This window comes from Lissotriton helveticus, chromosome 7 (assembly GCF_964261635.1).
Source record: "Lissotriton helveticus chromosome 7, aLisHel1.1, whole genome shotgun sequence".
Lineage (NCBI taxonomy): Eukaryota > Metazoa > Chordata > Amphibia > Caudata > Salamandridae > Lissotriton > Lissotriton helveticus.
Genome location: NC_136068.1, coordinates 288,572,204 through 288,588,507, shown reverse-complemented (window position 1 = coordinate 288,588,507; position 16,304 = coordinate 288,572,204). Strand labels below are relative to the sequence as shown.

Here is a 16,304-nt window from a genome sequence, read left to right as displayed (position 1 = left end):
TTCTAGGCTTAAATATTTGCAAATTTCCAGCTGGTCTCGTGCATACTCTGTTCAACTTCTGCGAGGAGGTACATTCCCCTTGGGTGTGTATAGCTACCTTATAACCCTTCTAGCTGACAAACCTCCCGCCAAAAAGGAGATCTCAGTCTGGTATAATTTAATCTTGGAAGAAATGGATGGAGAATTCATATTGCCAGATACGCTTTGGTCCTCGTTTGTTTCCAACTCTAATTTGCAAGATCTTTGGAGTGCATCATGTAGAATGATGTGGGAAATCGTGAAACCTGCCTGGTTACGCAGGAACCATATTTTTACCATTCACCGAGCGTATTATTCACCACTTAGGCTTTCTAAATTCACACATGGAAAGGGGGTGGCCTGCGCGAGATGTGGGCTGTTGGCCGCTTCTGACATTCATATGTTTTATGAGTGCCCTCACTTAACCCGTTTTTGGGATGACATAAGTAAGACTCTTTCAGTATCTGTTGGCTCCAATATTGCCTTGAATCTCGCCTCAGTAATTTTTGGTCTTTTTGAAGGGGTTCCTTCTTCTGAGAGAAAGTTAATTTTTTATTCTATTCTGCTCGCTAGGAGAGAGATATGCAGGAATTGGAAAGACTCTCTTCCTCCCTCTATTAATGATTGGTACGCTTCGGCCTTGCAGGTTTCCAAGCTGGACTTGGCCAGAGTAGGGAACCCGGAAAAAACATCTTTCTGGCATTTGCTGAAATGGGACCATTGAGTACCTGTTTTTTTTTTTCCCCAGGTCCAATGATTAAGCCATCAATCGCATTATTGGGCATAGCCGCGACCATATGCTCTCACCAGCATCTTGGCTGTACTCCAGTGACCTCCGTATGGTTTTATTCCAGCGATCGTTATGGTTTAAGTTTAGTTGCTGAGGGACGAGGCCCACTCTCCATTACTGTCCCCACCAGTTGAAACAACTGAGGCAGCACAACGCTTATAAACCTATAGATTGCTTATTTAGAACCTTGGTGGCAAATGAGGACAAAAAGAAAAAGAAAAAAAAAAAGACATTGGAGCTGCACTTCTTAAAGTACGTCATGTTACGGGTGACTCGTCTTCCGTCGGCCTCCGCAGTGATCATAGTTCCATTTTGTTGTATCACTTTCAGAGGTACCTCATAATATCGGCAGTCAGTCTTTCGGTGTTGTTCTTGCCGCGCCAGCACCCAGTCTCCTTCGTGGATTTGAGAGGGAGCAGCATGTCGCCGTTCATCCGCATAGTCCTTCATCTTTTCTTTCTTTATCTTATCCATGGCCACCATCTCCTCATGGTCAGAGTCGGGATATTGTTGACTCGCTGCGGGACTCATCATTGGCAGCCTTGTACGCACTGGTCGTCCTAACATGATGGTGGCAGGGCACTTGCCTGTGGTGGAGTGTGGCGTGTTTCGGTATGCTCGTAGTACCTCGTTCAATGCTGTCTGAATGTTCTTCCGGGTGATTTCCGCTTGCTGAATAGCTCTCTTGATCGTGGTCATGAAGCGTTCAACCATTCCGTTCGCCTGAGGCCATAGAGGTGTGATCTTCTTGTGCTTGAAGTTGAGATGTTGAGCAAAATCAGTGGAGTCATGGCTGTTGAATGGAGGCCCGTTTTCTGACTTCACCACTTGAGGAATGCCCCATGCAGCAAAAACCTCTTCTAAGATCGGTATGGTGCTAGACGCTTTTGTGGATGTGCATAGTTGTGCAAAGGGGAATCTGGAGTATTCGTCCATGATGACCGGGACATATTGGCCCGACTTGATTGGCCCAAAGAAGTCAATGGCAATGTGTTGCCAGACACCCTCCGGTAATGGAGACATTTGAAGTGGTGCAGGGGGATCTGGACGGCTCACCAGTTGACATTGTGAGCAGTCTTTCAGTGTTGTTTCCACCATCTGGTCCAGTGTAGGAAACCAGACTCTCTCACGGAGTACTCTTTTCGTGGCTACAATGCCCCTGTGTCCTTCATGCGCTAGGTTTATGACCCCTTGTCTAAGCTGTCGTGGGACCACAATTCTGGTGTCTCTTAGGATGAGACCATTTGTCGCTATTGATAGTTCATCGTGGACATGTTTGAAGGCTGCCATCTCTTGGTCGTTGTGTTCACTGCTATGTGAGTACCACCAGCTGTTGGTTTGGATTCGACGTTTCACTTCTTGTAGGGTGACATCAGCATGTGTCACTTCACAGATGGCATTCAGCGGAACAGCCGGAGGTCTAGCTTGATCGACTACAAAGTGAATGTACTCGTCTGCGATTGATTGTTCTGATTTGCTGGATCTGGTGGGGTGTCTGGACATGTAATCTGCAGGGTTTGCAGCTTTTCAAGGCTTGTGTATGATGGTGTATGTGTATTCCTGTAGCCTGAGGCCCCACCGCTCTATCCGTGGTGGCATTTTTGCTCGAGGGTTTCCAAAAATTGTGGGTAGGGCCTGATGGTCGGTGACTAAGGTGAAGTGTTTTCCAAAGATGAATATGTGAAAGTGTTCGCATGCCCATACCACAGCCAGGCTTTCCTTTTCTGGCTGGGAGTATGCTTTCTCCGTGTCTGTTAGACTCCTGCTGGCGTATGCTACTATGTGTCGCTGGTCTTCTTCTCTGTCGTATTGTGCTAGGATGGCTCCCAGTCCTACGGGGCTGGCATCTACTGTTATTTCAGTTTTCTTTGTTGGATTGAAGTAGGCCAAGTTTTTGGCCGACTCCACAGCTTTCTTGATTTCTCTGAACGCCTCTTCACATTGGGTGGACACTGAAATGGCTGTCCTTGTTTAGTGAGCATTCTCAGGGGGTGACTTATTGTGGCATAGTCTGGTATATATCTGGAGCAGTAGCTGGCCTTGCCTAGAAACGATCGTACGTCGCCGACGTCATCTGGGCTCGGTGTGTCATTTAGAGCTGCTACCTTTTCCGGGTCTGGTGTCATACTATTTCCAGAGAATATGTGTCCAAAAAATTTCAGCGCTGGCTTGTGGAATTCCCACTTGTCCTTGTTGAGTGTGAGGTTTGCTGCCATTAGTGCATGACAGACACGATCTAGCGCCCTGTCATGTTCTTTGGTGGTCGCTCCATATACTAAGATGTCATCACTGTAGTTTAGTACATGAGGGATATGATGAATTGTTCTCCTGATTGTTTCTTGGAATATTTCTGCTGCCGAGGACTCCCCAAAACGTAATCTTTTATATCAGAACAGTCCTAGATGCATCGAGAATGTCGTGATATATCTTGACCGCTCATGCAGTTCTAGTTGGTGATACCCTTTGTTGAGGTCTAGTTTCGAAATTGTCTTGGCTCCGTTAAGTGACGTGATCATGTCACTGATGTGGGGTCCTGGATGTCGCTCTCTCTCTATTGCCGTGTTGAGCGCTCTCATGTCCACACAGAAACGTACTCAGCTGGCTTCTCCCTTCTTTGGGACTACCACAACCGGGGAGACCCATGGTGTAGGTCCATCCGTTCTCTCTATGATATCGGCCTCTAGTAGTTCTTGTAGCTTTTTCTCCATGGCTTCTTACAGGTAAAATGGTATTTTCTGATGGTGTTGTGCCACTGAGGGTTTTTTGTTCATTGATATGAAGTCATATTTGACAGTTTTTCATTTTTCCAAGGCCTTGGAAAAGCTTGGGGAACTTTTGAATGATGTCTGGTTCGTCGTCCACCTTGTATATCAGGTTGATCAATTTTAGTCGTTCTGCCGTGGGCAAGCTTAGGAGGGAGTCTGCCTCAGGTCCCTTGATTACATGAATGTACGCTTGTATCGTGTGATCTTGGTATGACAGATCAGTTGCAAACTTCCCAAGACACTGTAGTGGTTTCTTGGACATTCACGTATACACTTGCACATGGGCGTTGCCTAGTTTGGGAGGCGGCCTCATTCTTCGATATTCTGCCACAAGTAGATAGTTTAGCGACGCCCCGCTGTCTAGCACGAACTTGGTAGGATGCGACCCAATTCGGATGTCTAACCGGGGATATTCCTTCTTCCGATCCAGATCCACCACAAAGTAGATATACTCGTTTCAGTCTTGTGTGATAGGTGAGAGGGATCTGGATTCTCTGGATGATGACCGTCGAGATTGATATGTCTGGCAGGATTGACAGCTGGATTGCGACGACCCCGTGGATTAGTCTCGTCTATCTTGGACTGCTCTGACATGATGACGACTGCCCAAGGGAGGATGTTGTCAGGGCTGCCCCCGTTGATCACTCTTGGGCAATGTACTGCACATACTTTCAAAGTGATTCCCTCTACCTCACTTCCGGCATTGTTGTCCTAGCGCTGGGCATGCGTCTGCATGCAGGAAGTCATAGCCGCATCGGTAGCATTTCATTTGTCTGTCTGATTGTCTGTTGATGTGGCTTGTGCTTTTGTGTCCATGACTTGACTGGTGGTATTGTTTCTTTGATCTGGAGGAGCGCACCTGAGGCGGGGACCTTCCATGCGCTTGTCGGGACTGCACCCTGAATGCTTGTTCCCGTCTCTCACTTCTCCCGGCTTCCATCCCTTTCGCATGTTTGTCGGCTTGCTCATCTATTCTCGTCATTTCTTCTAACTCATCCAGCGAGTAACTTTCCTAGAGCAGTTTGCGTCTCAGTGGTTCTGAGAGACAACCTTCTATAATCCGTAGTCGAAAGGGGTCGTCAGTGGAGAACTTGTCAAAGTCACAATATTTCGCTAGACGTCTCAGGAGTATGACAAATATGCTTATTTGTTCACCTTTCTCTTGGGCGGCCCGGTTGAAGGTGTACCGCTCATAGTCAATGTTCTTTTTGCGTAGGAACTTGCGATTTAATGCTTCACAGACTTTTTCGTGGGACCCGGTAGAATCAGTAGGTAGTTCTTTTATGACTTGTCCAACTTCTTTGCTGATCAGGTTCTTGAGTGCAAGCAGTTTTTCTTCGGCATCTGATACTTTCGACCCTTTCATGAAGTCCTCGAAATCTTCTATCCATTCTTGCCATCGCATGCCCATACCCCCGCCATATTCAAGAGCAAGGGGCTCAGGGCGGCACAGGAATGAAACCCACAGCATACTTATGGGAGCTGGGTCTGCCATTGTGCTATTCTTCAGTTCTTACCGACTCTTTCTTGCTATCCGCTGCACTCACCAGTGCTTGTTTACTATGTTTGTTGCACTCGCCAGTGCTTGTTTGTTGTCTTCGTTGCACTCGCCAGTGCTTGTTTGCTATGTTTGTTGCACTAGCCAGTGCTTGTTTGTTGTCTTCGTTGCACTCACCAGTGCTTGTTTACTATGTTCGTTGCACTCGCCAGTGCTTGTCTGCTATGCTCGTTGCACTCCCCAGTGCTTGTTTGTTATATTCGTTGCACTCACCAGTGCTTGTTTACTATATTTATTGCACTCGCCAGGGCTTGTTTGTTGGCCCTATTGCACTCTCCAAGGTTTGTTTGCAGTTCAGGTCCTCTGCCTGACTTCAAAATGGCCGCCGATGATCCCTCGCAGGGGATTGGACAATGCTGCCTGACTCCAAAATGGCCGCTCGTGAATCTCGTGTTCAACGAGATTTCGGCCGTTTTTACCTTTCCTTTCACCGGAGCTGCTCTATTTCTAGGTGCTTTCACTTCCCACTCACCGCTTGCCGGTTGCAGCCAGGATTCACTACAGGAGTCACTGCTTCAGGTAGGGCAGCTTTCTTCTTCGTGTTTCTTTGTCTTTCGTGTCTTTTGCCGCTGGGGTGGGCTCCCGGTGGGCACTTTAAACGGAACGCTCCAGCCTCCACACGCGGGCCGAGCTCCTATTTCTCTGCCGCCGGGGTGGGCTCCTGGTAGGCAGGCGCAGCAGCACGCTCCAACCCCCACACGTGGGGCGAGCTCCGGGCGTGTCGATCACCGCCGGGTGACTGGGGTGGGCTCCCAGCGCACGAGGACGTTCGCGCTTGTAGATGCTTCCCCATTTCCAGGGATGTGCACCGAGCTAGCCATCCTTCTCACACACGTGTGAGCTCTTGACACCCTCATCGCCAGATGTAGTGTCCTTTCTGCTGTAAGAACACATGGACACAGGGTATGGTTAACAGCGTCTTTATTCACGTCCTTCTTCGTCCTGGGCTAACGGCTAACTGCCGTCTCTAACCCCAGCTCCTCCCTTTCCGCCCGCCCTCGTCCCACCTCGGGCAGTTCCTAGTGCCCTGCGACTGTGGTCACTGTGGACATCATCACACGCCGTATTCACATGAATACGGTGCACCCCTGTGTTTTCCCTAATGCTGGCACTAAATTTAGCTGCCTAGCACCAAAGCAGGCACCCTTGCTTGCACCATAGTACAAGGGTGCCTGCGTTGAAGAGAATGAATGTTTATGTGCAGGAAGGTATCCCTTACCGCACATAAACAATCACTAATGATGATTTGTTGCTTCTGTGTGTGCTGCATTCTGCAGCACACATTGAAGTAGCAAATCTTCATTATTTATTGATTGTTTATGTGAAGGAAGGGGCACATTCCATAACACATAATCATTAATGGTGTATGGCTCTATCTTTGTTTGCTGTAAAATGCAGCACCCATAGAAAAAGCAAAAACGAGGAAAAATAAAAGTATTTCTCCTCGTTTCACCATTCTAATGCCTGCTGCATGGTGTTAGTTTTTGTTGCTGCCTCAGATTTACACATCCTCTTGAATCTGGGGCAGCGTCTAAAAGCAATGGGCCTCATTCATGATAAGTGGAACATCGCTGCGTGAAAGCAGCGATGCGCCACTTCTCAGTGTGCCCTCCTTGCGACACCAATGATGCGTCATATTTATAATATGACGCATCATGTCGCAAGGAAGGACAGATATGTCAGTAAAAATGACGTATCTGCCAGTGCAAAAAGTGGCGCATTGCTGGAGTTGTGTCAGAAGCCTGAAGCAACCCCAGCAATGTTCCTTTCACATGGGGCAAGCCCCATGTGAAACGGCCTGCGTCACCCTTATGCCTGCCATGAGGCAGGCGTAAGGTTTTGATGCATTGGTGTCCTATGACCCTTTCTTGCGAGGTTACGCCCACCCTGCATACATTATACCTGGTGCAGGTATAATGTAGTGCAGGGATTCACGAAGTGACGCATCTACCTAGATGCCTCACTTCATAAATAGTTAGCAACATGGCGCATTTTTTACGCCACTGGTGCATCACAAAAAGTGACGCACCGTTGGCGCAAACGTGACGCAGGGGCTCATAAATGAGCCCCAATTGCTTTTCTGGTGGAACGTCCAAAGCAACACCCATTTAACGCTCCTTTCACGCTACGTGATGCTTGTTAAGGGGCCATATTTACAAGTCGGAATTAAGCCATAAAAAGTGGCTTAATGCTGCTTCGTAAATATGGCGAAGGGCATATCGCCACCAGAACATCGCTAAAATTGACACTCTTGTGGCGGTATACCCTTGTAAATATGATCCAAGGTGGGATAAAAGTGCATAAACCTGATATGTACTGTAACAGGAACTAACACATATTTCAGTAATTATCAGTCAACTCCTAAAAGGGCCTGAAAGTTCCCCCGAAATACATACTAAAAGTGTTTAAGTGACAGTGAATCTTCAGCAGAAGGTCAGCTGGTGCAGATACAGTGAAACTAAACAAAAGTAAAGCTTTAATATGTTCACCATACTTAACTTGGTTTCTGTTGCAGGGACACATTTACACGTGCAAGGTTAGAACTCTTGGCCGTGAATATCAATTGTAACACATACTCTAGTACACTTTGGGTCCTGTGACTTTCCAGTGAACTTGCATTGCTGATTTGTGGAGGGATGTAATGGCTTTCAGAAGAATATTATTTTACAACAACATATCCTTTCATTTTTATCTATGTTACCTGTATGTACACATACGAGGTCCACAGTTCAGAAAATATTGCCTGAGCACTCCTCAATCATGAGTAAATAAAAATATACTGAGATGGGTGCAAACAACACACTGCTCAGAACACAGTGAAGAAGCATCTTTATTGGCCTAATTCCAAAATGACTAACTCCCTCCATCCCACGATCAGCATTCTCCTTTGTGCTCATCTTGAGCCCTTCTATGCATAATCCTCCCCTTTCTCTACTCATGCTCCACCATCACAACTCCATTTCCACTTACAACATTCCCCCCTTTAAGCTGTCGCGTGTTCCTCCTGTCCTCATTCACTCTCTCACCATGCTCCCTCCCTGAATCAGTGGAGTGGATACGAATCAAGGACACAAAATCAACACGCCCTACGTCTTAAGTTGGGGAGCGAAGAGAGGGAAACAACCTTCAGGAGGGAGATGGGCGTGGAGGCAGAGTAGGTTCTCTACACATTCATGAAGTAATTATGTTATTGATTACTGCCTCAGTCAATGAACAGTAGTCATTTTCGCTTGTGTTTTTGTATATACAGCGTGAAGGTGACATCACCCCCAACGTTAAATTGCAAGCCTTGCTTGGGAGTCTGGGTCCTAGACAGGGTCACTGGGATTATCCTATGTTATGGCTGCAAATATTTCCACTTAGTTTTGAATTCACTGCATGTACCACATTATCCATCAACAGCATAATCACCATGTTTTATTAACCAAATTGTTTCTAGCTCTAACAGGTCAAGAGTTAATTAAAATGAAGCAACTCATTTTGCGCTTTTTTTGTTTGCAGATTTATATAGTGCAAACTCGACCCTAAGGTATTTGAGCACTTTACATGAACATCAATACCGTTGCACAAGGACACATTCATTTTTTTAGGGTAGGCACGGGGAGATTTAGTGATTTGCCCAGAATCACATACATTTTTGGGGAGGCACGAGGAGATTAAGGGCCATATTATCAAGAACGGCGATAACATTATCGCCGCTTTAGCGGCAAGAAACTGCCGCTAAGGCGGCGATAAGGGGCTTGATAATATGCCCTTGTGAATTCCATAGAAGCCCAGGTTCTGGTGTGAACCTGGGCTTCTATGGGAATTCAAAAGGGCATATTATCAAGCCCCTTATCGCCACTTCAGCGGCAGCTTCCTACCGCTAAAGCGACGATATGCGTTCTTGATAATATGGCCCTAGGTGATTTGCCCTGAATCACAGGAAGCTAAGCTGATGCTGCGGCTGGAACCTTGTTCTCCAGCTCCCAAGTCGGTAGCTCTAGCCGTAACGCACAACCTCTCCCCATGTGCTGACTGATCACTTTTCTGTTACTTGGTGTTATATTTGTGTTAAACTGGTACCAATGAGGTGAAACCTATGCCCAAACAGTGCCCATAAGTGTAGAAATGACAAAATAATGAACTAATAGTTTACATTAGTAGCAAAACATTGCGCTACATAATTTAGCTTTTCGATCCACATAATTTACTCAACCATGCCGCATTATTTGGTCCTCCCCTGCTGCCTAATTCCATTTAACCTTGTTTTAAATCAAGAGCAAGCCAATAACCTTCACTAATCACTGGATTCGCAGTTAATAACTGTACAGTTTCAGTCATAAAAGTGTGATATGCCTACCTCTCTTGAAATCTGTGACAACCCTATGATGATCTATGAATGCATGGACTGTACTGAAACAACTTAACCATCTACAATATATTGCTACAAACAAACAAGCAACCTCAAAACAGTGCTGGTGAACTGCCTGTGAATAACTTCCAAACATGTTTTGTTTTACTCAATGAGGCTTCTAGAGAAATACATATCAAGCCACGTTACTACTTGTAGAGGAGCTCGACTATTGAAAGCACATCAGAAGTCATAACTTCACAAGGACAACAGAATTTGTGGACATAAAGATAGATATACCAAAGACTCACAATTCACTGTGAGCAGCAATCCATTCACCAGGTCCAACACGACGTTAAGAACAGGGCAAAGCTGTAATAAAAATAACACAAGGCAAAACAGTGACTACTAGTTTCATTTTTATCAGATTCTTCTTGCATTTAGGGCCCCCTCCTCAATCTGATGCAGGACAAGACACATGAAGGGATTGGACGAGGTAATGAGCTCCCATGCTGCTCTGCGCCAGAACGTCTATTTTGCATACAGAATCTCTGTGGTTGCTGATTCTCCGAAGAAGGACAAAAAATTACCGCAGGTTTATGCCATCTAAGTCAATGAAAATATTTAGGAAGGATGTGACAGGGTTGTGTATATATGGTAATCTCATTGACTCTCTGAAGGATGTTCTTTTTTGAAATGCATGGACTGGGAAACATCTATTACAGCGCAGGCATTATATCATAGTGCCTATACAACGCAGTCAGTACCACGACTGGGACATTAGCACTAGTTCCATTACAATGCAAGTCATTACAACGACTTGCTTTAGGGAATGCGGTGTTGGACTGGTGTTGGATTTTAAGTCCAACACTTTTCCTACTGAGACAACGGCTGGAGTTGGAATAGTAATTTAAACTATTACAAAGCTCAGTGCTTCCCCAATGCAAGTCATTGTAATGACTTGCGTTTTAATGGAACCCATGGTAACAACACCGTTGTGGCATTGACTGCGTTGTTAAGCCATGCATAGTTGTTGCATGTGTGGTAACAGATGCTATTCATGTGGACCTGTCTCAATGTGTGAGTACACTTGCAATGGAGGTGACCTTTAAAATATGCAAAATATAATGTTACCCTCAAGGATGAAATAATAAAGGGACTTCTGTAAGAGTGAAGGCACTGATTATAACTTTTAGAGAACTCCAAAAATGTCAGTTTATGTTGAGATTGTAAGTTTACTCCTGTGTTGTGCATACATCTAACTTGCTGCTTTACAACCATTTTTGTAAGGAGTAGTAATTGTGAGTGTGTCTAAATCACAGAGCAGCAGCAGATTGTCCCTGTCACTGTGAAGAAAGTGAGCATTCTACTTGTTAGACCCGATTCCAAGATGACTGTTCAATTTTTCTCACTGCACAAACCCATGTGTGGATAGGGATCGGAATTCCAAGTACTTTGGTTAAACCTGCAACTCTGCAATTGTTCCCATTTGACTTTCGGGAGGTCACACCTGCTGAACTTTACCATGTGAAAAACATATGGCATATTCCAATACATTTTGTATGCAACTCCTCATTTTCACAAGAAAAACTCAGAATGGCAAGCATTTGCAGTCCCAGTAACTAACATTGCTTCAATGTAGCTACATTTACCGGATCCTGTAAATACCTCACTACCATCAGGACCACTTGGTATCAGAGCCTAAGTGTAGATGCTGGTAGGTGGTCTGAGGACATACTTGCCTTAGTAAGCAGACCACACTTCTCTTACTACTGCTTAAACGCCCCACACATTTATCTTTATTTGAATTGTGTTGCCCATCATGATGTTTTTCACACATGAGTGGTCTATCCAAGAATGAAACTGCAGTTTATCTGTGTATATGCTTACATGGAATAGAGCCAAGTGAATCTTTGTGCCGATATGCTGGAGAGCAGCTCTGGTTGTCAGGGAAGAATATGCTGGATTTGGTGGAGATACTCAAAGTGATTGTGCCCAGCGTGCATCAAACATGGGTATTTACTCTCAGGATGTCTCTCAGAGTGCACTCTCAGGGGAGACGGTCGTACGGAAATGTTTGGCTACTGCCAGGCTCGTAGTATTGGTAGAAATATCAAAACCTTTTTCCCACACAACGTTGAGGTCGCAAACGGAGTTATTTTATCAGGGTGTATGGAAAGTGCATGGATTTCATAAAAGAAGAATCTCTAATTACCTAGTAGTTCGATTGCTCATTAATTTATGATAAATACTGAACGACCACTTGAGGGACTTTTAGGTATTGCAGCACATTCATAGAGTAAACAACTTTCACAGCTCTTTGGAATGGGCATAAATAGTCAAATGGAGGGCTTCAATTCTACCCTTTAAAGATTCCTGGGGGGGGGGGGGCAAATAGCCCCATGATTAGTTCCATGGTATACAAAATGCTTCCCCATGTGACTCTTCTCAGAGAAACAAGCTAGAGGCATAATTTAGAAACAGTAGTATAGTGGCTTCTCTCAAAAAATTGTGTATTCTGTGTCTGCTTACACCCGCGACCCTACATTCCAAAGCCTAGTTCTAAGGAAGGTGCAGGGCAGACATCCAACTGGTGGAGTCTTTCTGCCTGCACCATGGTTGTATGGCACTATATCAAGCTTTAAAATATGGGCAGGCAATGATATCATCTTTAGAACATCGCTAACTATAAGATAATCAAGGTAAGGATATGATTACTGTTATTTCTTCATAACTACTTCCCTAGACTCACTTTGTGATGTAGTAGGTAGATTAATGTAGTGCTCTCCATCTACCTCTGAGTAACTCACATGTGTGCAGCCCAGCCTATTACATTGGAAAGCTTATGCTTGGTTGAATTATTATACATCTTTAAAAAAATTATAAAACGAATAATATTAGTAGCTCTAAATGGGTTTCATTGAACATAAGTAGCTCTCATTACAGAAAAGGTTGGAGACCCCTGTAAGCGGATGCAATATTTAACATAGATGTGGTATACTTCCTCCAATGTGCCCATGACCAGAATTGTTAATGCCATCATACGTGATGGTGGACAGATGACCCAATATGATATTTCAGCAATGTAGATATTGGTGCCAAGAACTTGATACACAAGACTATGAAAGACCACAATGCAAATGATGGCAGTCTTTTACAAAATACGAGTTTCAAGGGAAATCCACAGGGAACATAAAATGTGTATAGTGAGAATGTGCTTCTACTTTGGATTTGCATTCCACTGGTTGGCCACAATGAAACCATTTCACATGATAGTCATATTAACATTTTTGTCTTACATGTTCCTCCAAATTAGATCCTTGCATGGTGTGGGACACTACTTAAGTGAAAAAGCCCTTACTGATATTGATGGCGTCTTTTGATGCTGCATATTTAGCTTATTCCGTATAGAAGAGGAGGAGCATCCAGCACACACTGTCAGATATGAAATTTGGCATATCAACTCTAAATTGAACACTACGGGCCTCATTTATGAGGTCTTGCGTCAGTTTTGCGCTTCCGATGCGTCACTTTTTGTGACGCATCGGCGGCGTAAAACATGCCTCCTGTTGCGCTCTATTTACAACGTGACGCATCTAAGCAGATGCGACACTTTGTAAACCCCTGCGCTACATTATACCTGCGTCAGGTATAATGTATGCAGGGGGGGGCGTTTCCCCTCAAAAAGCTTCGTAGAAGTGACGCAGTGAAATCTATGAGATTTCACTGCGGTGAAATCTATGAGATTTCACTGCGTTACTTCTAAGACACCGTTGCGCCAAAATCTTTATTTAATTAAGTCAAAGTATGGTACTCTACTAGCTCATTTTGTAGAAACAGCACACATACGCCTTTGTCCACGTAGCAAATCTGAACTTTACCAAACCTGGATCTTCTTCAGCCAGAAACAAAAAATCTGAATAGCTGGGTGAAGATACATTGGTTTCGCTCTGAGTTTTTGTAACATGATTAAATCTGCTAAGCTTTTGTTCCATATCTTTTCAATTCCTTTTAATGTTTTATGACTTGAGCACTTATTCCTGCGGTAGCTCATGATGATGGCTGCACTTTTGTGATATACATTTTTTGTGATGTTGTTGGAAACAGAATATAATAATGAAACCTGATTTAAATTATTTACCTTAAGGGTTTTTAAGAACTGATACATATTGAAAGGAAATATGCTCTTTGACAAACATTATTAAAAATATAGCATTAGATAATAAAGTGCCTCTGCTTTATAAAATATTTTCTCAGCCGAACCGGGGGGGGGGGGCCTTCCTCTTTTACATGCACATGTTTCCAAAAGCTTTGTGAATACCCAGAAGTTAGAAATCTGCAAACATAGGAGGAGGGAAACCTGTCGTTGCAGGAGTTAGACTGTTTTAAAGATTTGCACCCACTATTTCTAATTCGACCATAAACTTACATGCCATTGGATATTGCAAATTGATTTATTTGGAATGTAGAAAACTTTTTAAAATTTTAGGAGACTATTGGGATTTTTAAAAAAAAGAAAGAGAAATATCCCCTCAAGAGATTCTTCAATGTACCGCTATCCATTATTTTCAAGAGATATACTTGGCTTTTTTCTTTTTGATAGCTGGGAGTGAAGTAATGAAGGATAAATTACTTTGCATTAAAGGTAGTGTTGATTGAGTTGATATAACAAAAGTGTTTAGAGGAACATCTTCTATTACTCATTCTTTATTTGAATTTGGGATTGGTGTATTTTAGGGGAAATAATACATAATACTGTACACCAATAGTGAACTTATGAAATTGCTTGTTTATCAAGTTATTATTATGTTTTATAATGCTGAAATAAAACTGGAATATAAATCTGTATAATATATTTCAGGAGAAAAGGAATAGGCTGTAAGCAGCCTAGACTATTTATATTGACAATTAGCTTTCCTAAAATTAAAAACAAACGTAAAGATTGATGATTTGTGAAAGAAACTTCTTTGCCAATAAAATTCTTTCATGAACAAATGTTTTCTGACTCACCACGCCTGGCAAAACATTACGTAGAAGATTGTTCACCAATCCATCCAGGATAGGAGAAAGTAGGCTGTAAACCATGGAAATGTAACAGGTTAGCTGTCAAAAAGGACAATAATACATTTACTAAAAGTCAATGGCATAATATTGAACGATGTCTGCAGGTGAGCCATCTCGTGTTATCAGCATTACTAGTACCCACCATTACATCTTTGTCCGTATCCTCACCCCAATCCCTACTGGATGAATTATTGTTTTCCTTTTTTTTATTTTTTTATTAAACACAGTTCCAACATAGAGGGTATGCAGCACCATACAAAAAGCAAAATGTAAAGAATAATACATATAACTTGATTACTAAGTACTGGGTAAACAGAAATGGGCTTACATCATGCATTCATATAATCGGAGAATACTTCCCATATAAACAGTCCTATTTTTCGTTTCCGTGCCCCCTTTATAGAGTAAAGACTCAGTTCTAGATTTACTAGGTTATACATTTTTGTCCGCCAGGCCTCAAACACTGGGGAAGGGGGCTTAGCCATTCTGCAGCTATACGTAATCGGGCCACAGTCATTGCTACAAACAATAAGTACCAATGTTTATACAAAGGGCTCCCTTTCTTCACCACCTGTCCCATCCCTAGGAGCATTAGGGCAGGCGTTATTTTTAGCGATTGCCCAAACATATTGGAGAAGAACTTTTCAATACCCTGAATAAAAAAATTTAGTTTAACACACGTAAAAAATATATGTAGACTGTCTGCATTTTCACTCCCACAACGATAACATCTTCCATCATAATAATCGCCCCACTTGTGCATACGCGCGGGAGTATAATATAAATTAAATACTGTTTTAAAAAATTGTGCTTTTAGGTTTGCAGACAAAAAAAACTGCATTAGCCCTATCTATTGCCTCTGCAATAGATATATCAGTTTCCCCCAGTGTTACCTCCCACTGTTGATTACGCTTTGCCAAATCATTCATTGCATGTGAAGACAGTATTTTATACAATCATTCTATCTTCCCCTGAGCCTTTACTGCTTCAATAAGCAAGTTTGGGCTAACTTTCAGATGTCTGCGACTAAGGAAGTCCCGAATTTGGAGAAATTAAAACATTTGTGAATGGGGGAGATAATTTTGTTTTGAGAGATCCTCATATTGAATAATTCGTCCCCTAATATCATAGAATTCTCCTATCTGGCAAATGCCCTTGTCTCTCCAATCGGAGACTACCTTATCTCGAGATATGATCGGAGGCAACTTTGCCGCATTTAATGGTGTATAATATGTCAGACCTTCTAATGCAGATATTTTGCGTATCTTCCTCCAAGCTTTAAACGCCACTTCCAGAATCTTAAAACGTGTTCTTTTACAGTAGTTCCCAGCTATTTCCTTAAATAAACAGTATTTTGCTTTTGATGCTAAAATTAAATGAAAAATTGAAGGGGCTTCAGCTATAGGACCAATTTCATTACCAGTCAATAATACTGACATTTTTTGCAAAAAACAAGCATAATAATATAGCACAAAATTGGGTAATGCCAAACCTCCCCTTACAATTGGAAGCGTCATATATTTGGAAGCTCTGCGAGGCTTCCCGGGGGCCCAAAGAAATTTAACACATAATGATTGCAAATTTTGTAATTGTAATGGCGTTATCACAAGTGGGATAGATCTGAACAGGTAGAGTACCCGGTGGAGTATTTTCATCTTTAAAATGTTCCCTCTACCTTTTATAGTGAGGTGTAGCTGACTCCATCTCTCCAAAGAATTTCTAACATTCCCTAATAATGCCCCCCAGTTAGCATCTACTATGTCCCTTAATGATGCC

The 16,304-nt window shown here is 43.2% G+C and overlaps 1 protein-coding gene across 1 annotated transcript in view; it reads right to left on the bottom strand.

Annotated features, from left to right (window-relative positions):
- The window catches only part of LOC144769047 (BPI fold-containing family B member 4-like), a 103,737-nt gene that overhangs the window by 36,353 nt on the left and 51,080 nt on the right, over window positions 1–16,304 (bottom strand). The window contains exons 5-6 of the mRNA XM_078653042.1: window positions 14,475–14,538; window positions 9,776–9,836 (exon numbers count right to left, since the gene is read on the bottom strand). Coding sequence (XP_078509168.1) covers window positions 9,776–9,836; window positions 14,475–14,538 — 125 coding nt within the window. The remainder of the gene's footprint in view (window positions 1–9,775; window positions 9,837–14,474; window positions 14,539–16,304) is intronic.